At 40.8% G+C, this 25,384-nt stretch overlaps 1 protein-coding gene and 4 non-coding genes across 8 annotated transcripts in view; all 5 read right to left on the bottom strand.

The window, feature by feature from the left end:
* fam234b (family with sequence similarity 234 member B) overlaps positions 1 to 2,552 on the bottom strand; it is a 33,632-nt gene extending 31,080 nt beyond the window's left edge. For 2 of the 4 annotated variants that reach the window (XM_062990922.1, XM_062990923.1), the window contains exon 1: positions 2,490 to 2,552. In XM_062990922.1, coding sequence (XP_062846992.1) covers positions 2,490 to 2,526 — 37 coding nt within the window. In that variant the 5' untranslated portion in view covers positions 2,527 to 2,552. Of the gene's footprint in view, positions 1 to 495; positions 626 to 2,489 lie in introns of those variants that run through there. The other 2 variants (XM_062990919.1, XM_062990920.1) reach the window with 1 other exon arrangement.
* Positions 2,553 to 6,666: 4,114 nt separating this feature from the next.
* On the bottom strand, positions 6,667 to 6,816 carry LOC134309345 (U12 minor spliceosomal RNA). Its single transcript, XR_010011083.1, has one exon. It is a non-coding gene; the product is annotated as a U12 minor spliceosomal RNA (small nuclear RNA).
* Positions 6,817 to 9,766: 2,950 nt separating this feature from the next.
* Positions 9,767 to 9,916, bottom strand: LOC134309356 (U12 minor spliceosomal RNA). The gene has a single exon (XR_010011094.1). It is a non-coding gene; the product is annotated as a U12 minor spliceosomal RNA (small nuclear RNA).
* A 9,926-nt stretch (positions 9,917 to 19,842) lies between these two features.
* LOC134309368 (U12 minor spliceosomal RNA) lies at positions 19,843 to 19,992 on the bottom strand. The gene has a single exon (XR_010011105.1). It is a non-coding gene; the product is annotated as a U12 minor spliceosomal RNA (small nuclear RNA).
* Positions 19,993 to 23,579: 3,587 nt separating this feature from the next.
* Positions 23,580 to 23,734, bottom strand: LOC134309334 (U12 minor spliceosomal RNA). The gene has a single exon (XR_010011072.1). It is a non-coding gene; the product is annotated as a U12 minor spliceosomal RNA (small nuclear RNA).
* Between the last annotated feature and the right edge of the window lie 1,650 nt (positions 23,735 to 25,384).

Raw genomic sequence — 25,384 nt, 5'->3', positions numbered from 1 at the left:
CATATGAATGCGCCGGTACTGAACAGAATACAATATTCCAAGATCGAGCATCTCCACGATTAAGAAGCATAAGGAAACAATAAAGAAGTAAAGCTAAAGTGCAGCTTTTATTGTATTTAACTGTTTGTTTATATTATATTCACGTGTAAAAAAACAACCTCATTATTTTACATGAGCCTAAAATATCTGCAGTTCCACAGAACCATGGACGCATTAACAGGTTCCCAAACGTCCTTATGGGAAAAAATACCTTGAAACTCACCCTCAGAACCAACTGATGTTGAGTTATAAGGCACCACTCTATCATATTTAAGTTAATTAAATATAATCTTAACTGTTCATTTGGTAAAATGCTTCCAGACATTTCCAGTACACACTATATGGATTAAAATATGTGGACACCTGACCATGAGCCTTCTGGAAATCAGGATCCAAAACTGTGGAGAAGAATATGGAGTTGGTACCTCGTTCATGACTATAAAAGCATCGACTTGCCTGGGAAAGCTTTCCAGAAGATTTTAAAGTTGGTCTCTGGGAATTTGTCAGACAGTGTTGTTGGATGGGGAAAGCCTGGTTTAAAATCTTCCATTTTATCCCAGTAGTGATCAGTGTGGTCAGGCTGAGGTCAGATCTGTGTGCAGATAAGTGAAGTTTCTCCACAACAATTCAGTAGCATGAAAGACCATCCTCAAACTGGCGTCACAAAATTAAAAGCGTATGATTTATTTTATATTATTGACATTAAACACATCTAAACGGTGGGTGTGTCTAAAAAAGCTGAATCTCAACACGTTTGCCCATATTGTGTTTAACATCATTCCAGTATCGTCCCTGATTATCGTTACACTTCATTTGATGTGAAGCTCATCAGATACCCTCAGATCCTTCAGTCGTGTGAAGTTCCTAAAGGCGTCTGTGGGCTTCAGCACGTTGTGTTTACATCAGCATCAGTGTTTACTAAATAAAGCAGACCAGAGACAAACCGGTCCAACAGCTCAGCACCACCAGGTCCTTTCCTACCCCCAAACCATCATTAAACATCGCTCCGGCAAAAAGTAAACACCCCTGATGTTTAAACTAAAACTCCAGCACTCCTGCACAAATATTTAAACACTTCTGCTCTTAAAAACTGTAAAATACTCACCAGTAAAAAAAAACCTGGTTTAAATACACCTGGTTCATACACATCTGGTTTAAATACACCTGGTTCATACACATCTGGTTTAAATACACCTGGTTCATACACATCTGGTTTAAATACACCTGGTTCATACACATCTGGTTTAAATACACCTGGTTCATACACATCTGGTTTAAATACACCTGGTTCAAACACAGCTGGTCCATACATACCTGGTTCATACACATCTGGTTTAAACACACCTGGTTCATACACAGTTGGTTTAAATACACCTGCTTCATACACATCTGGTTTATATACACTTGGTTTAAACACATCTGGTTCAAACACACCTGGTTCAAACACACCTGGTTCATACACAACTGGTTCAGACACAGCTGGTTTAAAAACACCTGATTTAAAAACACCTGATTTAAAAACACCTGATTTAAAAACACCTGGTTTAGACACACCTGGATTAGACACACCTGGTTTAAAAACACCTGATTTAAAAACACCTGGTTTAGACACACCTGGATTAGACCCACCTGGTTTAAAAACACCTGGTTTAGACACACCTGGATTAGACACACCTGGTTTAAAAACACCTGATTTAAAAACACCTGGTTTAGACACACCTGGATTAGACCCACCTGGTTTAAAAACACCTGGTTTAGACACACCTGGTTCAAAAACACCAGGTTTAGACACACCTGGATTAGACACACCTGGTTCAAAAACACCTGGTTTAAACACACCTGGTTCATACACATCTGGTTTAGACACACCTGGTTCAAAAACACCTGGATTTAAACATGAATAAATGAGTTAAATGAATGGATAAAGAAGATTTGAAAACACTGCTGCTTAAATGATACCAACATCACCAACGACAACACCACCAACACCTACAGCACCAACGACAACACCAACACCCACAACACAACCAACACGACCACCAACATCACAAACACCCTCACCAACACCACTGACAACACTACCAACACCACTATCACCACTAATACCAACAACGCTACCAACAACACCCCCAATAACACGGTCACCACTACCAACCCCACCACCACCAATATCACCATCAACAACACCAACGCACACCACAACAACAACAACAACACTGTCATTACGGATCCTGTTAATTATTATATTAAAAAATAGATGCATTTTTCGATGTTAATCTTCACCTCGGTGTAAATACTTATGACGCACTAGGTGTAAACAGTAATCAGCACATGTACGTGCTAACCGGTCAGTGATGTAGCCTGTATCTCCTCCACACACACACACACACACACACACACACACACACACAAACACACACACACACACACTGTTATCATGTATTTCTTACCGGGCAGTTTGAGAGCGCGCGACAGAGCCGTTGCCATTTCAAATAATAATAACGACAATAACGGTTTTAACGGTCGCGCTCGCGCTGCACGATCTCACCGCACCGTCTGCGTTCACTATCACACAGCAGCGGGGCTCGAGGACAGTCCGGCAGGGCGGAGCTCTGAGAGCCGCACTGCATTATGGGAAGTGTAGTCTAAGTCTAGCGTGGTCATCTTTCCTGTCAGGTACAGTGTTGCCAACTTAGCGACTTTGTTGCTTTATTTAGCGACTTTTCAGACCCCTCTAGCGACGTTTTTTTTCCAAAAAAGCGACTAGCGACAAATCTAGCGACTTTTCTGGTGTTATTGGAGACTTTTGGAGACTCGAACGTGAAAACACACATTGTTCTGCAGTTATTGTCCTCAAGCACGGGCGGTCAGTATCACAGTCAGTGTTGCCAGATTGGGCGGGTTTCCACCAAAATGAGCGGATTTTGTTGGAAATTGGCAGGGAAAAACACACTTTGGCAGGTGGACAAAATTTGGGCTGGTTTGTAATTATTTTGGCAGCTTAAAATATAAATAAAAAAAGCTATTGCTAAAGCAGGTGGTAGTTGGCAACACTGGTCAGGTAAACGTGTAGTTTATTATTTATAGAGGTGGCACAAGGTACCAGGGTCCCAGAATCTGGCTCCACCAGTTTAGACCTTGAATCTAATTCACTAGGTGTAAGGCAGGAAACCCACAGAGACTCTGGAGAGAACAGACTAAACACAGAAAGACTCCAACTGGGAATGGAACCCAGGACCTTATCGCTATTAACCAACAAGGCTACACACCAAACTACAATACCACCCCATTAAATCATAAAACTAATCACAAAATAAGTTCAGTTTTAACAGATACCACCTACCACCAAGATGCTACATCAACATTTTGATACTGATACACCCCAATCAGTCTCCCGGTGCAGAGGATTGTGGGGAAATCCCACCTCAGGCATTTTCATTTTAATTTTCAACATTTAGTAGTCGCTTTTATCCAAAGCGACTTACATTACTGTGACAGTATATTGTCAAAGCAATGGAGGGTTACGGGCCTCGCTCAGGGACCCAACAGTGGCAACCTGGCAGTGGTGTGGCATGAACCAGCGACCTTTTAATTACTAGTCCAGTGCCATAACCACTTGGCTACAACTGCCCTGCCAAAATGCCCCACCTACATTTACATATACACATTTTCAGAGCCAGTCGTCAGTAGTAACATCTAATGTATTTGAACACCTGACCATGACCTTGTTGGGCGTCCCATTTCAAAAACAGAGTGACCCTCTATGCCAGGGTTTTTTAGCCATCCACATTTTGTCCACGACCCAGGCAACACAAACAATTAAACAAAACGAAACACAAAACAAAATATACTTCATGAATAAAAAATGGTGGCGATCAGATGTCAGATGTTGTTTACAAGATGTACCATAAAGCCTCCACAAGGGGGCGATAGTGTACAAGTTCATTTTATGTTAATTGTTTGTCATTATTATTATTTTTCTCTGCAACCTATTTTTTGGTCCGCGACCAAAAACCCTGCTCAGCTAGAACAACGGCCGCTCTTCTGAGAAGGCTTCTCACCTGACTTTGAGGTGTGTCTGTGGGAATTTGTGCACAGTCAGTAAACAGAGCATTTGTATGGCTGGGCACCAATGTTGGTCATGGATAGATAAGAAAGATAAGATAAGATGCCTTTATTGTCATTGCACAGTGTACAACGAAATTGAGTAGCAATCCAACGGTGCTTACACATACAATAAGTAAGAATAGACGCAAAAAAAAAACTGTGTATATACAGTATATATATACACAACACACACATGCATGTATAAGAATCTGAAATATAAAGAATAAAGACTAAACTATAAATATAAAAAAGGACAACAGACATTATTTACAGCAGTGAGGTAGCAGTGGGGGTATTGCACATGCCCTGAGTAGCTTAAGAAGATATTGCACAGAATATACTGTATATTTAGCTCTAAAAAAAAGAAAAAAGAAACAGTAGTGCAGTCATAATAAATATAAATATAAATATAAATATGGAAGCCTTGGATGATGTTCCATTTACATTTACATTTTCGGCATTTAGCAGAGGCTTTTATCCAAAGCGACTTACAGTCTAAGGCTAAGCAAGTGAGGTTAAGGGCCTTGCTCAAGAGCCCAACAGTGGCAACCTGGCAGAGGTGGAGTTAAGGTACTGGACTAGTAAGCAGAAGGTCACTGGTTCAAGGTCGCTGTCAGGTTGCCACTGTTGGGCCCTTGAGCAAGGTCCCTAACCCTCACTTGCTTAGACTGTATACTGTAAGTCGCTTTGGATAAAAGCCTCTGCTACATGCTGAAAATTTAAATGTTGTGGCTGAGTCACATGAATTTAACAATTAGAAGGGGTGTCCAAATACTTTTGTCTATATAGTGTATATACAGACAGACAGATAATTTCAGTAGATTATCAAACACCTATATCACCCTTGTGAAAAAGTAATTGCACCTATAAGAAGGTGATGAGAAATGTAATTTTAGGATTAAGACAAGAACGTGTAAGAGAATGATGGAGTTGGTGGTGAGATGGTGGTGAGGTTCTGGTTCTGGACCTACAGCCCTCACTAACGTTTAAAACAGCAGCTCTGTTTGTAGATAAATAGACAAGTTAAAGAAGGTAAAGTTATGGGTTTGTTGACATTAGCATAACAGCAGCATGTAAATATTGTGCTTTAAGTATATATGAACTGTAAGAGAGAAGCTGTGGGTATCTGGATCAGATACAGAATGTCTGTGGGTTACAGTTCGTTCATACTTGGAACTTTCTGAAGATGAATAAATAAATCTATTATTTTTTATTGGTGCAGTGCAGTGATTTTAAAGTGCTTCAGTGTTTGTAGAGGATTAAATCGGTTAGCATTATGATTTTATTTACAGAAACAAAACCAGAATAAATGTTCAGCAAAATAAACAAATATAAATAAGCAATCAGAACGTGCTCGTCCTGGACGTTCTGCTGCTGCAGCACTTCATCAGACGAGGACCTGAAGTCGTTCTCCAGAACATCAGCCTGACGTGGATCTGCTGGAGAAATGAAACCTGATTCAGCACCATGATGGATTAAACACCACACAGCTCACAAAACCCCTTCAAGATGTACCTTCAGACCCTTCTAGAACCAGGTTCTTCTCCACCTGGTTCTTCTCCTCCATGTTTTGCTCCTCTGGGTTCCTGTCCTCCAGGTTTTGCTCATGTATACTTACCTGATCCAGCAGAACAACCTGCTTTTCTTCTTTATTCTTCTCTTTCTCCACGTCCACCTGCTGGTTCATGTTCCTCGTCAGGTCTGGCCTGGCTCCCCTCGCCAGTTTCTTGCGCTCTAGAAACTGTTTGTTTGTTTATTAGCATTTTAACATCATGTTTTACACTTTTGGTTACATTCATGACAGGAACGGTAGTTACTCATTACACAAGATTCATCAGTTCACAAGGTTATATCGAACACAGTCGTGGACAATTTTGTATCTCCAATTCACCTCACTGCATGTCTTTGGACTGTGGGAGGAAACCGGCGCACCCGGAGGAAACCCACGCAGACACGGGAAGAACATGCAAACTCCACACAGACAGGACCCGGACCGCCCCACCTGGGGATCGAACCCAGGACCTTCTTGCTGTGAGGCCACCGTGCCACCCATTCTAGCAACTGAACCAGGTACTCCTCCAGTCTATTCAGGTTGTCAATGATTTGTGTCCGGACAATTGTCCTTTTCAAAGAACTGCTTTAGCAGATTCTCCACTTGGTCCAGTCGAACAACCTCTCATTTTACGTTTCAGAGTCTCCTTCTCCTTTTGGTCCTGCAGAACCTGTGTGCTCATCCCTGATTTCTTTTTGCTTCTCATCCTCTGATGTTCCTTCACATTTGTGTCCACCTGTCGCTCTTTCGGCGTCTTTGCCACCATTTCTACTTTTTTGCCTTCTCAGGTTTGGGTCTGAACTTGGGTGGCTAATCATTATCAACCGGGGTGCAACAACACCACAGCTTCCTAAACTGAGACATTTTAGATGCTGTCTCTTTGATGCTCATAATGAAGCAGTGCTGGGGCTGAGATAAGAGCAGATCACTCAAAAGTTCTCTTTCTTTTTACAACCATTGGGGGTCTTGGGGCAGATCCAAGCTCCACAAGGCATCTCGTAAAGTAGACGAGTCACCTCAGCAGACAGACCTGTACCCTTTCAAAAATTCTTCTCAGTAAACGAGGACATGGGCGTCACCCCACATCGTTATTTTCCTTACTCATCAGTTTAAGGCATGAGGAGCAACAAGTTCCTCAGATCATCCAGCAACAGAGACCCTCCACCTCCAGAACGGTACATCAGCACCCGGCCTGATACACCCCCCAGTCACGCCTCCAGAACAGGAGAGATCATTTACACATGCAGGTTAGCAGAGCCAGGTAAAAGGTGTGTCCCGCTGTGCATTATGGATAAACCACGACAGCAACAGTACAATGAACTACAAATCACAATCTAAAATGAGAAAGAATTGCTATTAATTGTTATTACTAAATACATAGAAATAGCAGCGTTCACATGTAGTCCACTGTCTTCATCAGGATTCAGTCTGGGAGAGGTTTAGCATGTTCTCCCCATGGTCGTGTTCCCCTCCACCCATCAAAACATGCAGTAGGTCAACTGTCTGTCCCAAACTGGACATACACGTAGACGAGGGAGATGAATGGATGGGGCGTCCTTTCAAGGGTGGCACCAGAACCACTACGAGGCTGTAAGTAACAAGAAACGACATTCAGTAATGAAGCTGAAGCGCCACTTAGTGGTTATACTGGGTACAACATGTACATAATACTGTACGTCAGTGGTGTCCAAACTTTTTTCTAGGAGGGCCAGAAAGTGCCCGAGGGCCAACAGTCCCTGATGACATTATTTTAAACAATAAAATATGCATATAATATGCTGTTATTTAATAATTGTATTTTTACAAAGCGAACAACAACCAAATGTAAGCATTCAGCTGCCAAACATGGTTTGGGTTTAAACTATAACAATGCATGGCTACATTTGGAGTATTTCCTGGCATACATGATCATAAGACAAAAGAGAAAAAAAGACGTTCATATTTAACAATGCTTGACACTGTGCTTAAGTTATCTGGCTAAATTTATATTTTGATCTAATATTGCGCATCAATAAAGCATCAAAACACAGATATGATCATTTCATAGATCTATTAAGAAAACCTGTTAATACTGTTATGTGCAGAAACATGACTGGGAAATACTGTTCTAAATTACCATTTAAAAACCTATAAATACCTGAAACAGTCAAGTTACCAGACATCATCTTTACTTTGTATATCAAGTTATTGACTGTAGCTATAAAAAAAAGTTCAATTTTGTTAATTAATACAGTCCGTGTAAACGCTTAGTCCATATAAATATCAGATACAAATGTGTTTTTAAAACACTACAAACATCACAAATATAAATCATGTTTAAAACCATGTGATTGAATAACCTGAATAAAGTGTAGAGATGAAACATCACGCAGCAAACCAGTTTCACTTCTTTCTCACACAGTGCTGGAGGGGGAGGAGGCGGAGATATGTGGTTTTGATGGACAGGTCTAGCAGCCAATGGAGATACTCGTTAAAGAGATGTGTGATTTCATTCATCTTTTAATTGGTTATTTTGATATTTGCTGCTATGGACAGACAGAGATTTATACCCACAATCAACACATGTAAAAAAGTGAAAACCGCTAAAAGTGTTTTTAATCAGACAGCGACGATATTTTTTTTCTGTTTGGCTGTGCTGGCGGGCCACAAGTAATGTAATTTAAGACAGAAGCCGGACTTTGGACATGCCTGCTGTACGTGGTCATGCCTGCGGTGCAATCTGGGTTTTAGATTATTATAATTAGGGATGCATCGATACCATTTTTTCCCAACCGAGTACGAGTACATGTATTTTTGTACTTGCCGATACCGATACCTATTTAGAATACCTTTTTTTTTTTTAAACAAAAACACACGTGAGAAGTGACGAGAAGTTTAATGATACCACGTCCAAAAATGCACGTCAACAAGTAGCGAGAGATCAAAGTGTTTGTGCGCTGACGTGATGAAATCAAGGAGGAAAAATAAATGAATCTGAGTGGATTTGGCAACACGAATAGCAGGGATTGTTCTGTAGTGAGTTGGAGGTTAATAAATATTTTTGCAGTGTTGGTGTTTTGTTGTTATGTTTTGTAGAGAACGATCAGGTCAGAAATACTGTAAAACGTGTGTGTGTGCTGATGTATTCTGATATAAACTATATTATCCCCCTGTCCCACCTGTTTACACTCCTCTCCTGCGTTTCCCCTCACACCGTATCCTGCGTTCTCATTGGCTGTTCGACATGTCACTCATTCCCAGTCGCACATCTCAGATCAGATATCTGACATGCTAGACGAGCGCTCGGTGAGCCGGTCGGATCGAGTTGTTGGATAGTTCACACTTAGCGTTCGAGAGCCGAGTTTTGATCTCCGAGCGAACGCCGAGTTGCTCCCGAGCCGGCAGATCTAATCGTGTCGTGTGAACCAGGCATAAAGCAGCAACGTGCACTAGGCACACGGTATCGGATGTTTAGTATCGGAACCTCGTTTGCGAGTACGAGTTAATGAGCGCGGTATCGGGCCAATACCCGATACCAGTATCTGTATTCATGCATCTCTAATTATAATGTATAGGAAATGTAAACATTCACTTTTACACTCTGTCTTATGCTGGCTAGAATGGTGTGGAACAGTTAAAAGTCAAAACTTTGTGTACACTTATAAAGAACATGTATTTAATGATTCCTCATCCTATATGAGCTTTTCTGTAAATGTGATCATCAAGAAACTTCAGTCTAGCTTTACAGTGGTAGCATCTAAGTCCATTACAACGCCTGTCTAAAGCTTGCTCGGTTGTGGACAGTGCCACCTGAATCCAAAATACAGCGGCTCTCACAATTTATTGCAAGTTGGTGTTTTGTTCTTCACGCCAAATGGTTTCAGAGAACATCTAATGTTCCTGTCAGAGAGGTCTTCAAACTCACCAGAACAACTCCTGCAGCATTAACACCAAAAAACACCCTACAACTGTGACTCCAAATCTACTTTCCAAGACTTAATAACTGACATAACCCAAACCACAGTATTTACCTTGATACTACATGACACACACATATAAGCTATTCCTTTAACCAGTTTAGAGGGATTTAGGGCAGATCCAAACTCCACAAGGCATCTCGTAAAGTAGACGAGTCACCTCAGCAGACAGACCTGTACCCCTTCAAAAAATTTTCTCAGTAAACGAGGACATGGGCGTCACCCCACATCGTTATTTTCCTTACTCATCAGTTTAAGGCATGAGGAGCAACAGGTTCCTCAGATCATCCAGCACCAGAGACCCTCCACCTCCAGAACGGTACATCAGCACCCGGCCTGATAAACCCCCCAGTCACGCCTCCAGAACAGGAGAGATCATTTACACATGCAGGTTAGCAGAGCCAGGTAAAAGGTGTGTCCCGCTGTGCATTATGGGTAAACCACGACAGCAACAGTACAATGAACTACAAATCACAATCTAAAATGAGAAAGAATTGCTATTAATTGTTATTACTAAATACATAGAAATAGCAGCGTTCACATGTAGTCCACTGTCTTCATCAGGATTCAGTCTGGGAGAGGTTTAGCATGTTCTCCCCATGGTCGTGTTCCCCTCCACCCATCAAAACATGCAGTAGGTCAACTGTCTGTCCCAAACTGGACATACACGTAGACGAGGGAGATGAATGGATGGGGCGTCCTTTCAAGGGTGGCACCAGAACCACTACGAGGCTGCAAGTAACAAGAAACGACATTCAGTAATGAAGCTGAAGCGCCACTTAGTGGTTATACTGGGTACAACATGTACATAATACTGTACGTCAGTGGTGTCCAAACTTTTTTCTAGGAGGGCCAGATTTGATAATGTGAAAGTGCCCGAGGGCCAACAGTCCCTGATGACATTATTTTAAACAATAAAATATGCATATAATATGCTGTTATTTAATAATTGTATTTTTACAAAGCGAACAACAACCAAATGTAAGCATTCAGCTGCCAAACATGGTTTGGGTTTAAACTATAACAATGCATGGCTACCTTTGGAGTATTTCCTGGCATACATAATCATAAGACAAAAGAGAAAAAAAGACTTTCATATTTAACAATCCTTAACACTGTGCTTAAGTTATCTGGCTAAATTTATATTTTGATCTAATATTGCGCATCAATAAAGCATCAAAACACAGATATGATGATTTCATAGATCTATTAAGAAAACCTGTTAATACTGTTATGTGCAGAAACATGACTGGGAAATACTGTTCTAAATTACCATTTAAAAACCTATAAATACCTGAAACAGTCAAGTTACCAGACATTATCTTTACTTTGTATATCAAGTTATTGACTATAAAAAAAAGTTCAATTGTGTTAATTAATACAGTCCATGTAAACGCTTAGTTCATATAAATATCAGATACAAATGTGTTTTTAAAACACTACAAACATCACAAATATAAATCATGTTTAAAACCATGTGATTGAATAACCTGAATAAAGTGTAGAGATGAAACATCACAAATATAAATCATGTTTAAAACCATGTGATTGAATAACCTGAATAAAGTGTAGAGATGAAACATCACAAATATAAATCATGTTTAAAACCATGTGATTGAATAACCTGAATAAACTGTAGAGATGAAACATCACAAATATAAATCATGTTTAAAACCATGTGATAGAATAACCTGAATAAAGTGTAGAGATGAAACATCACAAATATAAATCATGTTTAAAACCATGTGATTGAATAACCTGAATAAAGTGTAGAGATGAAACATCACAAATATAAATCATGTTTAAAACCATGTGATTGAATAACCTGAATAAAGTGTAGAGATGAAACATCACAAATATAAATCATGTTTATAACTATGTGATTGAATAACCTGAATAAAGTGTAGAGATGAAACATCACAAATATAAATCATGTTTAAAACCATGTGATTGAATAACCTGAATAAACTGTAGAGATGAAACATCACAAATATAAATCATGTTTAAAACCATGTGATTGAATAACCTGAATAAACTGTAGAGATGAAACATCACAAATATAAATCATGTTTAAAACCATGTGATTGAATAACCTGAATAAAGTGTAGAGATGAAACATCACAAATATAAATCATGTTTAAAACCATGTGATTGAATAACCTGAATAAACTGTAGAGATGAAACATCACAAATATAAATCATGTTTACAACCATGTGATTGAATAACCTGAATAAACTGTAGAGATGAAACATCACAAATATAAATCATGTTTAAAACCATGTGATTGAATAACCTGAATAAACTGTAGAGATGAAACATCACAAATATAAATCATGTTTATAACCATGTGATTGAATAACCTGAATAAAGTGTAGAGATGAAACATCACAAATATAAATCATGTTTAAAACCATGTGATTGAATAACCTGAATAAACTGTAGAGATGAAACATCACAAATATAAATCATGTTTAAAACCATGTGATTGAATAACCTGAATAAACTGTAGAGATGAAACATCACAAATATAAATCATGTTTAAAACCATGTGATTGAATAACCTGAATAAAGTGTAGAGATGAAACATCACAAATATAAATCATGTTTATAACCATGTGATAGAATAACCTGAATAAAGTGTAGAGATGAAACATCACAAATATAAATCATGTTTATAACCATGTGATTGAATATCCTGAATAAAGTGTAGAGATGAAACATCACAAGTATAAATCATGTTTATAACCATGTGATTGAATAACCTGAATAAAGTGTAGAGATGAAACATCACAAATATAAATCATGTTTATAACCATGTGATAGAATAACCTGAATAAAGTGTAGAGATGAAACATCACAAATATAAATCATGTTTAAAACCATGTGATAGAATAACCTGAATAAACTGTAGAGATGAAACATCACAAATATAAATCATGTTTAAAACCATGTGATTGAATAACCTGAATAAACTGTAGAGATGAAACATCACAAATATAAATCATGTTTAAAACCATGTGATTGAATAACCTGAATAAAGTGTAGAGATGAAACATCACAAATATAAATCATGTTTATAACCATGTGATTGAATAACCTGAATAAAGTGTAGAGATGAAACATCACAAATATAAATCATGTTTAAAACCATGTGATTGAATAACCTAAATAAAGTGTAGAGATGAAACATCACAAATATAAATCATGTTTAAAACCATGTGATTGAATAACCTAAATAAAGTGTAGAGATGAAACATCACAAATATAAATCATGTTTAAAACCATGTGATTGAATAACCTGAATAAACTGTAGAGATGAAACATCACAAATATAAATCATGTTTAAAACCATGTGATTGAATAACCTGAATAAAGTGTAGAGATGAAACATCACAAATATAAATCATGTTTAAAACCATGTGATTGAATAACCTGAATAAAGTGTAGAGATGAAACATCACAAATATAAATCATGTTTAAAACCATGTGATTGAATAACCTGAATAAAGTGTAGAGATGAAACATCACAAATATAAATCATGTTTACAACCATGTGATTGAATAACCTGAATAAAGTGTAGAGATGAAACATCACAAATATAAATCATGTTTAAAACCATGTGATTGAATAACCTAAATAAAGTGTAGAGATGAAACATCACAAATATAAATCATGTTTAAAACCATGTGATTGAATAACCTGAATAAAGTGTAGAGATGAAACATCACAAATATAAATCATGTTTAAAACCATGTGATTGAATAACCTGAATAAACTGTAGAGATGAAACATCACAAATATAAATCATGTTTATAACCATGTGATTGAATAACCTGAATAAAGTGTAGAGATGAAACATCACAAATATAAATCATGTTTACAACCATGTGATTGAATAACCTGAATAAACTGTAGAGATGAAACATCACAAATATAAATCATGTTTATAACCATGTGATTGAATAACCTGAATAAAGTGTAGAGATGAAACATCACAAATATAAATCATGTTTAAAACCATGTGATTGAATAACCTAAATAAAGTGTAGAGATGAAACATCACAAATATAAATCATGTTTAAAACCATGTGATTGAATAACCTAAATAAAGTGTAGAGATGAAACATCACAAATATAAATCATGTTTAAAACCATGTGATTGAATAACCTAAATAAAGTGTAGAGATGAAACATCACAAATATAAATCATGTTTAAAACCATGTGATTGAATAACCTGAATAAACTGTAGAGATGAAACATCACAAATATAAATCATGTTTAAAACCATGTGATTGAATAACCTGAATAAACTGTAGAGATGAAACATCACAAATATAAATCATGTTTAAAACCATGTGATTGAATAACCTGAATAAAGTGTAGAGATGAAACATCACAAATATAAATCATGTTTAAAACCATGTGATTGAATAACCTGAATAAACTGTAGAGATGAAACATCACAAATATAAATCATGTTTAAAACCATGTGATTGAATAACCTGAATAAAGTGTAGAGATGAAACATCACAAATATAAATCATGTTTAAAACCATGTGATAGAATAACCTGAATAAAGTGTAGAGATGAAACATCACAAATATAAATCATGTTTAAAACCATGTGATTGAATAACCTGAATAAAGTGTAGAGATGAAACATCACAAATATAAATCATGTTTAAAACCATGTGATTGAATAACCTGAATAAACTGTAGAGATGAAACATCACAAATATAAATCATGTTTAAAACCATGTGATTGAATAACCTGAATAAAGTGTAGAGATGAAACATCACAAATATAAATCATGTTTAAAACCATGTGATTGAATAACCTGAATAAAGTGTAGAGATGAAACATCACAAATATAAATCATGTTTAAAACCATGTGATTGAATAACCTGAATAAACTGTAGAGATGAAACATCACGCAGCAAACAAGTTTCACTTCTTTCTCACACAGTGCTGGAGGGGGAGGAGGCGGAGATATGTGGTTTTGATGGACAGGTCTAGCAGCCAATGGAGATACTCGTTAAAGAGATGTGTGATTTCATTCATCTTTTAATTGGTTATTTTGATATTTGCTGCTATGGACAGACAGATTTATACCCACAATCAACACATGTAAAAAAGTGAAAACCGCTAAAAGTGTTTTTAATCAGACAGCGACGATATATTTTTTTTCTGTTTGGCTGTGCTGGCGGGCCACAAGTAATGTAATTTAAGACAGAAGCCGGACTTTGGACATGCCTGCTGTACGTGGTCATGTCTGCGGTGCAATCTGGGTTTTAAATTATTATAATTAGGGATGCATCGATACCATTTTTTCCCAACCGAGTACGAGTATTTTTGTACTTGCCGATACCGATACCTATTTAGAATACCTTTCTTTTTTTTAAACAAAAACACACGTGAGAAGTGACGAGAAGTTTAATGATACCACGTCCAAAGATGCACGTCAACAAGTAGCGAGAGATCAAAGTGTTTGTGCGCTGACGTGATGAAATCAAGGAGGAAAAATAAATGAATCTGAGTGGATTTGGCAACACGAATAGCAGGGATTGTTCTGTAGTGAGTTGGCGGTTAATAAATATTTTTGCAGTGTTGGTGTTTTGTTGTTATGTTATGTAGAGAACGATCAGGTCAGAAATACTGTAAAACATGTGTGTGTGCTGATGTATTCTGATATAAACTATATTATCCCCCTGTCCCACCTGTTTACACTCCTCTCCTGCGTTTCCCCTCACACCGTATCCTGCGTTCTCATTGGCTGTTCGACACCGCACTCATTCCCAGTCGCACATCTCAGATCAGATATCTGACATGCTAGACGAGCGCTCGGCGAGCCGGTCGGATCGAGTTGTTGGATAGTTCACACTTAGCGATCGAGAGCCGAGTTTTGATCTCCGAGCGAACGCCGAGTTGCTCCCGAGCCGGCAGATCTAATCGTGTAGTGTGAACCAGGCATAACGCAGCAACGTGCACTAGGTACACGGTATCGGATGTTTAGTATCGGAACCTCGTTAACGAGTACGAGTACGAGTACAAGTTAATGAGCGCGGTATCGGGCCAATACCCGATACCAGTATCTGTACTCATGCATCTCTAATTATAATGATTATGCTAAAGATGCTAAAGATGGCGGCGCGCAGTAGTGCAGCGGCTTCTCACGCTCCCAGCGAAAACCCTGTTTTTAGTAACTTTTTCGTCGTTTCCAACACTAACTCCACGCATCTCAACTGTGTGAGTTATAGCCGAACGGAACTTTATAAGATAAAGGACAGTTTGGCCACAAAGGCAGCAACTATGGACAATAATCTTTGAGCTGCGCTCGGCAGACAACAACTCCTCCGGACACCGGCGTGGGGGAGCAGAGCGCAGCGGACAAAGGGCAAGAGGAGGCGGTGCGAGCGGGGTCAGAAGAGGGGGAAGCGCGGCGGTGTATTAGCCAGGCTAAAGGCTAATGCTAACCGACCCCCAATTCCATCTCTGTTCCTGTCTAACGTCCGCTCTCTGGATAACAAGCTGGACCTTCTGCGGCTGAGGATGAGTGTTTCTGATGAGATGAGGAACTGCGCTGTGATTTGTCTCACGGAAACCTGGCTAAACAACAACATGCCGGACTCAGCCTTTCAGCTCGCCGGCCGGCAGCTCTTCCGAGCGGATCGCAATCAGCTGTCCGGAAAAGCACGGGGTGGCGGGTTATGTGTCTACATAAACAAAGGTTGGTGTACAAACTGCGTGTTGGTAAACAGCCACTGCTCTGAGGCGACAGAACAACTGACTGTAAAGTGTCGGCCACACTATCTGCCTCGGGAGTTTACGGCTGTGTTCGTCACCGCTGTTTACATAGCACCGGATGCTAATGCTAACAACGCGCTGGAGGAGCTCCATGACAACATCAGCTCGCTCCAGAACAAGCATCCGGCGGCGCTTTACGTGGTAGCGGGGGACTTTAACCACGTAAAACTGACGGACACATTGCCGAGGTTTTTCCAGCATGTGAACATTCCAACACGGGGAAATAACACACTCGACCGTGTTTACACCAACATAAGAGACGCATACAGAGCCGTCCCCCGCCCCCACCTCGGGCTCTCAGACCACATCTCCATCCTGATGGTCCCTGCATACCACCCCCCGCTGCGACGCTCCAAACCCACACAGAAGACCATCACTGTGTGGCCCAGCGACGGCGACGCGGTGCTGCAGGACTGCTTTGGCTGCACAGACTGGCAGATCTTCAGGGAGGCTGCTGAGTGTGAGGGGGAGCTGGATCTGGAGGACTACACATCTTCTGTTCTGGGGTACATCAGCAAGTGTGTGGAGGATGTCACCACCACCAAGACTGTGACTTGCTACCCGAACCAGAAACCCTGGCTGAATGCAGAGGTGCGTGCTCTGCTGAAAGCCAGGGATGCTGCCTTCAGGTCTGGTGACTCACAAGAGCTCAGGAGGGCTAGAAGAGAGCTGACTGCAGGGGTAAAAAGAGCAAAAGCTGCATATGCTCAGAAAATCCAGGGACACTTCTCCTCCCAGGATCCACGGAGCATGTGGAAGGGCATCAAGTGCATCACAGACTACAAATCCAGTGATGCACAATGCCCCAAAGACCCGTCCCTGCCCGAAGCCCTCAACAAATTCTACGCCCGCTTTGAGGACCCTGACACCCCCCCCAGCACCAGACTCACCCCCCCACCTGGAGAAAAGCCCCTCAGCGTTACACCAGCAGAAGTGAGGAAGACTCTTAAAAAGATCAACCCACGGAAAGCTGCTGGCCCGGACAACATTCCCGGGCGGGTGCTAAAGGAATGTGCGGATCAGCTCTGCGAGGTCCTGGCGGACATTTACAACGTCTCCCTCATCCAAGCAGCTGTTCCCACCTGCCTGAAGACCGCCACCATCATCCCGGTCCCCAAGAGTTCCACAGTGACTGGTCTGAATGACTACCGGCCAATAGCCCTCACGCCGATAGTCACAAAGTGCTTTGAAAGACTGGTTATGACCCACATCAAAGCCACCATCGACATCACTGTGGACCCACACCAGTACGCATACAGACAGAACCGCTCCACAGAAGATGCCATTTCTTCTGTGGTCCACACTACACTCACCCACCTGGAGCAGAAGGATTCTTATGTCCGTTTGCTCTTTGTGGACTTTACATCTGCTTTCAACACCATGATTCCCCAGACCCTAACAAACAAACTCTCCTCACTTGGACTGAGCACTTCCCTTTGCAACTGGGTCTTGGACTTCCTGACCAACAGGCCGCAGTCTGTGAAGATCCATGACATCTCCTCCTCCACCACTATCCTCAGCACTGGCTCCCCTCAGGGCTGTGTGTTGAGCCCCCTCCTGTTCACACTGCTCACATATGACTGCTCACCTCTCCATCCGGGCTGTCATATTGTGAAGTTTGCGGACGACACAGCAGTGGTTGGAAACATCACAAACAATGATGAGTCCAACTACAGACAGGAGGTGGAACACCTGGAGGACTGGTGCAGAAAGAACAACCTCTGCATCAACACGAAGAAGACGAAGGAGATGATCGTGGACTTCAGAAGGAGCAGACACACCCACCTCCCCCTGCACGTCGGAGGATCTGCGGTGGAAGTGGTCTCCAGCTACAGGTACTTAGGTGTGCACCTGAGTAACAACCTCACCTGGAGCAACAACACTTCCTGTCTGGTCAAGAAGGCACATCAGCGGCTCTACTTCCTCAGGCAGCTGAGGCGAGCCGGACTCGGGAGCTCAGTCCTCACCTCCTTCTACAGATGTGTGGTGGAGAGCGTCCTGTGCTCCAGCATCAACGTGTGGCATGGAAGCTGCTCTGCTGCAGACAGGAAAGCTCTGCAGAGAGTGGTGAAGGCGGCACAGAGGACGGTCGGAGTCAGCCTCCCCACCACCACCGACATCTACACCTCCAGATACAGGAAAAGGGCCACCTGCATCATGAAGGACCCCACTCACCCAGCACACTCACTTTTTGTCCCGCTCCCCTCAGGCAGGAGGCTGCGGAGCATTAAGTGTAGAACAACAAGACTGAGAAACAGCTTCATTCCCGAAGCTGTAAGACTCTCAAACTCCACCTCGCCAAACACTCTGCATTGACACTTTCAGAGTACACTTGGACACCTTACACTTACGCACAATAAGACACTGTCTTTGCACCTTGCACTTGGACACTTCATTATGCTGCTACTCAGTTCTACTACCCATGCTTATAAGTTAAATGCACTCTTATTGTTCATGTTGCTGCTACATTTCTACATTTTTACATTTCTACATTTTTATATTTCTACATTTTTACATTTACCTCTACTTTTTATATTTGTAAATATTTGTCATATTCATGATTATTCTTTTGTATTGTATATATTAGATTATTTTATTGGGTGTAACTGGGACCTTGGGTCATAATTTCGTTCCACCTCATGTACCACATGTGATGTGAATGACAATAAACCCTCCTTGAATCCTTGAATCCTTGAATCCTTGAATGTATAGGAAATGTAAACATTCACTTTTACACTCTGTCTTATGCTGGCTAGAATCGCAGAAGGTGTGGCACCTATACCCCAGACAAGGTGCCAGTTTACTTACTCCCACCTAGGAGCAATTTAGAGCCACCCAGTCACCCTCTGTATGTTTATGGTAGGGTGGAGGAAACTGAGTACTTAAAAGAACATGCAAAACATCTAACATACAATGAGTGGAACAGTTAAAAGTCAAAAGTTTGTGTACACTTATAAAGAACATGTATTTAATGATTCCTCATCCTATATGAGCTTTTCTGTCTATGTGATCATCAAGAAACTTCAGTCTAGCTTTACAGTGGTAGCATCTAAGTCCATTACAACGCCTGTCTAAAGCTTGCTCGGTTGTGGACAGTGCCACCTGAATCCAAAATACAGCGGCTCTCACAATTTATTGCAAGTTGGTGTTTTGTTCTTCACGCCAAATGGTTTCAGAGAACATCTAATGTTCCTGTCAGAGAGGTCTTTAAACTCACCAGAACAACTCCTGCAGCATTAACACCAAAAAACACCCTACAACTGTGACTCCAAATCTACTTTCCAAGACTTAATAACTGACACAACCCAAACCACAGTATTTACCTTGATACTACATGATACACACATATAAGCTATTCCTTTAACCAGTTTAGAGGGATTTGGGGCAGATCCAAGCTCCACAAGGCATCTCGTAAAGTAGACGAGTCACCTCAGCAGACAGACCTGTACCCTTTCAAAAATTCTTCTCAGTAAACGAGGACATGGGCATCACCCCACATCGTTATTTTCCTTACTCATCAGTTTAAGGCATGAGGAGCAACAAGTTCCTCAGATCATCCAGCACCAGAGACCCTCCACCTCCAGAACGGTACATCAGCACCCGGCCTGATACACCCCCCAGTCACGCCTCCAGAACAGAGGACTGTAGATAGTTCCTCTTTATTTACACATGCAAATTAGCAGAGCCAGGTAAAAGGTGTGTCCCGGAGTGCATTATGGGTAATCCACTACTTTCTCACAATTCAAACTGAGAAAGAATTGCTATTAATATTAATTGTTATTACTAAATACATGGAAATAGCAGCGTTCACATGTAGTCCACGGTCTTCATCAGCATTCATCCTCAGCATCCAGTCAGTCTGGGAGTGGTTTAGTCATCAGGTAATGTAATTCCTTCCACCTATCATATATGCAGTAGGTGTACAGGCTGCCCCAAACTGGACCTACATGCAGGAGAGGGAGGTGAATGAATGAGCTTTCTGTACCATCAATACAGTGGAATTAGTGAAGCTGTAAATCAAGTAATGATGAGTGTATTGTGTAAGTGAGTTAGAGCCACAACAGGTAGATGGTGATGGTTGAACTTGAACCAGCAACCTTCAAGTAGCCAGTCCAGTACCTTAACCACTAGGCTACTACTTCCTTGGTCCAGGATTAGATGCATAAATATACTGCTCACAAAAATTAGGGGATATTTCAAAATGAATATGAAGCGATAAAAAAAAGAAGCATTTGATTTTTTTTATTAAACAAGAACGTCAAAAAAGCAAACGAAAAGTCAAAGAAAGTTGTTCGATTATGCAAATGAGATTCAAACTCAATTATCGTGATTGAGTAGCAAGTGACATATTGGTGACGGTGAACAGAAGCATGTCAAACTGGATGAGAGTGCCACACATTGACTGTTCAGTAGGGTGTATGGTCACCCAAGACTGCCAAAACACACTGACAGCGATGGGGTATGGACAGGATCAGATTGTCCAGGAGTTCTCGATCCTCTGCCACTCTTGCTCCAGGGCAACTTCTAGCTCAAAAAGTGTTGTAGGAGGCATTGGAGGGTTTGCCAGACGTCTACTCAGTGCATCCCAAGCATGTTCAATGGGATTCAGGTCTGGAGAACGTGAAGGCCAGTCCTTCTTTTTTTATTGCTTCATATTCATTTTGAAATATCCCCTAATTTTTGTGAGCAGTGTATTTAGATATGGAATCAGACTTGAAGGTTCCAAATAAAACAGTTGTTGTGGCCATGCCCTGACCTGGTTAGGACTTTGCTATAGGACAATGGGAGTGAGACAGAGACAGAGAGATCAATTGTGACCATTGAAACGGGTCTTGCCCTCAACACTGGCCGTCACAGACAGTACTGGACCATGAGTGAGACCTCAGAGGTGGAGACTGAGCTGCACTACATAACAGGACACTCCAAATACGACTCAGCAGCTTCTCCCTGGAGGTTCTGCACATAAAGAACATGGAGAAACTGGGCTGGTTATTAGGAGAGAAGAGGGAAGTGAGTCTGAGACCTGTGAATCTCATAACCTTCACTTAATCTGTTTGGTCTGTAATATAGAAGATATTTACATTTTCAGCATTTAGCAGACGCCTTTATCCAAAGCGACTTACATTACAGTTACAGTACATAGTCTGAGCAATTGAGGGCCTTGCTCAAGGGCCCAACAGTGGCAACCTGGCAGTGGTGGGGCTTCAACCAGTGACCCTCTGATCACTGGTCCAGTACCTTAACCACTAGGCTACAGCTGGCCCTAGATATCCTTTATTTGTCATATTTACATATACTGGGGGCCAGTGATAGCTCAGTGGTTAAGGTACTGGACTAGTAAACAGAAGGACTAGTTCAAGCCTCGCCACCACCAAGTTGCCACTGTTGGGTCCCTGAGCAAGGCCCTTAACCCTCAATGTTCCGCTCATTGTGTAAGTCGCTTTGGATAAAAGCGTCTGCTAAATGCTAAAAATGTAAATATACAGGTGTACAGTACAATGAAATTATTTCTTCACATATTCCAGCTTATTTGGAAACTGGGGTCAGAGCACAGGGTCAGCCATCGTACGGCACTCCTGGAGCAGACAGGGTTAAGGGTCTTGCTCAAGGACCCAACAGTGTGGATTTGAACCGCCAATCTTCCGGTTGATAGCCCAAAGCTCTACCCACTAGGCTACCACAGTCCATGAAGTCACTGTTGGGCCTGAGAGAAAGACCCTTGACCCTCTCTGCTACTGGGGTGCCATAGAATATTCTATCCTATATTGTTTGTTTAAACTATTCTGTATTTAGAGCTGGGCGGTTCCTGTATCACCCAGGTTAATGATTCGAATCTACGTACTGAATCAGGAATCACGAGTCCGAGGTCTCAATTAACCCGGATCCTATATGAGTCCTCTGACTGGCTGCTGCTAAGTACACAAGGCGAGTGAACCAATGATGAGGCTGAACCGACTTCACTCCAGTCCGTGAATCTAAGTAATAAGTTAAATATTCCAGTAAACAAGCGGTTAAACTCACTGGTGTTCGATTAAATTGGCTTAGATCTGCTATATATAACTATATTTTGCTTACAAGAAAATATGCTGCATTACTAATCTATACCTTGACTTCTGATAATAATAATAATAGCATGTGCATAAAATCAGCCACATGACGAACACCAGCGTGTTTGACCACTTGTTTACTGGAACATTTAACTTATTACTTCGATTCACAGGCTGGAGTGAAGGGCCAGTTGTAGCCTAGTGGTTAAGGTACTGGACCAGTGACCAGAGGGCTTGCCACCGTGTTGCACTTCTACATGGGAAATGATGTTTTGTCACTTGAAAGGACAAATGCAGGGTAACAACTGCATAGAATAGAATAGATAGAATGCCTTTATTTGTCATATATACATATACAGGTGTACAGTACAGTGAAATCCTTTCTTCGCATATCCCAGCTTGTTTTGCAGGCTGGGGTCAGAGCGCAGGGTCAGCCATCATACGGCACCCCTGGAGCAGACAGGGTTAAGGGTCTTGTTCAAGGTCCCAACAGTGGCTGCATAGCAGAGCTGGGATTCAAACTCTCAACCTTTTAGTTGATAGTTTAAAGCTCTACCCACTAGGCTACCACTGTCCAGTGCAGCCTGTCGCTTCAATGTCGGCTTGCACTTGCAAAAAGTACTGTGGTATGTGATTTAGGACACAGCACATGTTTCGTATATCGTAAATATCGTAAATATCATATCGGAATCAAATAGCGGTTTCAGTTGTAGTCTGCCAGGTTGCCACTGTTAGGCCCTTGAGCAAGGCCCTTAACCTTCAATTGCTCAGACTGTATACTGTATGTATATCTAATGTAAGTCGCTTTGGATAAAGGCATCTGCTAAATGCTGAAAATGTAAATCGGTTCAGCCCAGATCATGGTCCACGGTGTTTGTTGTGAGTCTGCTCACTCAGCAGCCAGTCAGAGGACTCATAGGATCCGGACTTGTGACTCCTGATCCAGTACAAAGATCCGAATCACACCCGAGTGATTCAGGAACCGCCCAGCTCTACATAAAGCATAAGAAATTAAGGCAGCTCTAAAATCATCGGTTCTTCTAATATTTCACTAGTTATTAGGGGGGTATTGGGGCAGATCCCAGTACCGCAAGGCATCTCGTAAAGTAGACGAGTCACCTCAGCAGGCGGACCTGTACCCCGTCAAAAATTCATCCCGTAGGTTGATACGAGGACGCGGGCGTCACCCCGCATCGTTATTTTCCTTACTCATCAGTTTAAGGCATGACCGCCTGGAGGCGCCGGATCGTGTCTGACAGCTACTGATCCACTACACGCTGACGGTGAGTAAGCTCAGCTTTCTCTACCCTAAATTCACATCTACAACACAGATCATTTACATTAGTCTGATTAGTATTGATTTATATATCATATACCTATAGATATATATCATTATATAAACTAAACATACGTTCAAATCACCTGCACACAGAAGTTTTAATCGCGGTGCATTGTGGGCTTGGAGCACTCTCATTGGCCACATCGTTCTAAACTCTTTGTTGATTGGTCGGTCAATCCGTCATTCCCTTTTTCAGTCAGAAATCGCTCCATTTACACACAAACATTAAGCAAACACAGAGGAAAATAATGTATATAATTAATTTATATTAATTATCAGCTCCACTTACCATATAGAAGCACTTCTACAATTACTGACTGTAGTCCATCTGTTTCTCTGCATGCTTTGTTAGCCTCCTTTCATGCTGTTCTGTAATGGTCAGGACCCCCACAGGACCACCACAGAGCAGGTATTATTTGGGTGGTGGATCATTCTCAGCACTGCAGTGACACTGACATGGTGCTGGTGTGTTAGTGTGTGTTGTGCTGGTATGAATAGATCAGACACAGCAGCGCTGCTGGAGTCTTTAAACACCTCACTGAGAATAGTCCACCAAGCAAAAATATCCAGCCGACAGCGCCCCGTGGGCAGCGTCCTGAGACCACTGATGAAGGTCTAGAAGATTTACATCTACAAGGTGGACCAGCTAGGTAGGAGTCCACTCATCAGCTCTTCCACTCATACCAGCACAACACACACTAACACACCACCACCATGTCAGTGTCACTGCAGTGCTGAGAATCATCCACCACCTAAATAATACCTGCTCTGTGGTGGTCCTGTGGGGGTCCTGACCATTGAAGAACAGGGTAAAAGGGGGCCGACAAAGTATGTAGAGAAATAGATGGACTACAGTGTTTGTGTGTATTCAGTATTATTAATGTTATTAACATTTTGTTTATTTGAATCCAGTCTTAACTACTTTACATCCAAAATATTTATATTCATATATAAACTGGTTTTTTACGACCGAGAGCATTTGGAGAATATAGTTGAAGTAAATGATTTAAATCGAACTGAAGGAAATTCTCAGACATTTTTAGTACATTTACATTAATCACTTATGGAATATAGAATACTTATGGAGATAGTAGCAACATTTAAAAAAATTATGAATATGAAGTTTAATGCTGATAGAAATAATCATTGTAATACAGGATTTAATCAAAATTGGTGGATTTGCTCTTTGTCAAAAGTGTATTAGATAAATGAATCAGCTTATTGCCTTAAAAGTAAATTAATTACTGCATGTGTTTATATTAATAACATATAAACTGAACCTTATGAGCCTTTCCAAATATTTTGCCTGTAAACTTTTTAAATAAAATTTTAAATAAAAAGAACCTAACACATTTTCTTTTTTTAGGTCGTATTTTTATTAGTATTTTAATTCAAATTTGTTTGAAAAAGTTTGTTTTCTGTACCTGTACCTGTGCACTATCGATTCAGGTGTAAGGAATCGATTCATATAAAATTAAGCCGAATCTGAACCGACTCCGTTCTGAAACGGCTGTCCAGGGATTGCGATTTTGCGCAT

The sequence above is a fragment of the Trichomycterus rosablanca genome, chromosome 2 (genome assembly GCF_030014385.1).
Source record: "Trichomycterus rosablanca isolate fTriRos1 chromosome 2, fTriRos1.hap1, whole genome shotgun sequence".
Lineage (NCBI taxonomy): Eukaryota > Metazoa > Chordata > Actinopteri > Siluriformes > Trichomycteridae > Trichomycterus > Trichomycterus rosablanca.
Note: the sequence above shows the minus strand (reverse complement) of the source record. Positions and strands in the feature narration are given on the sequence as shown.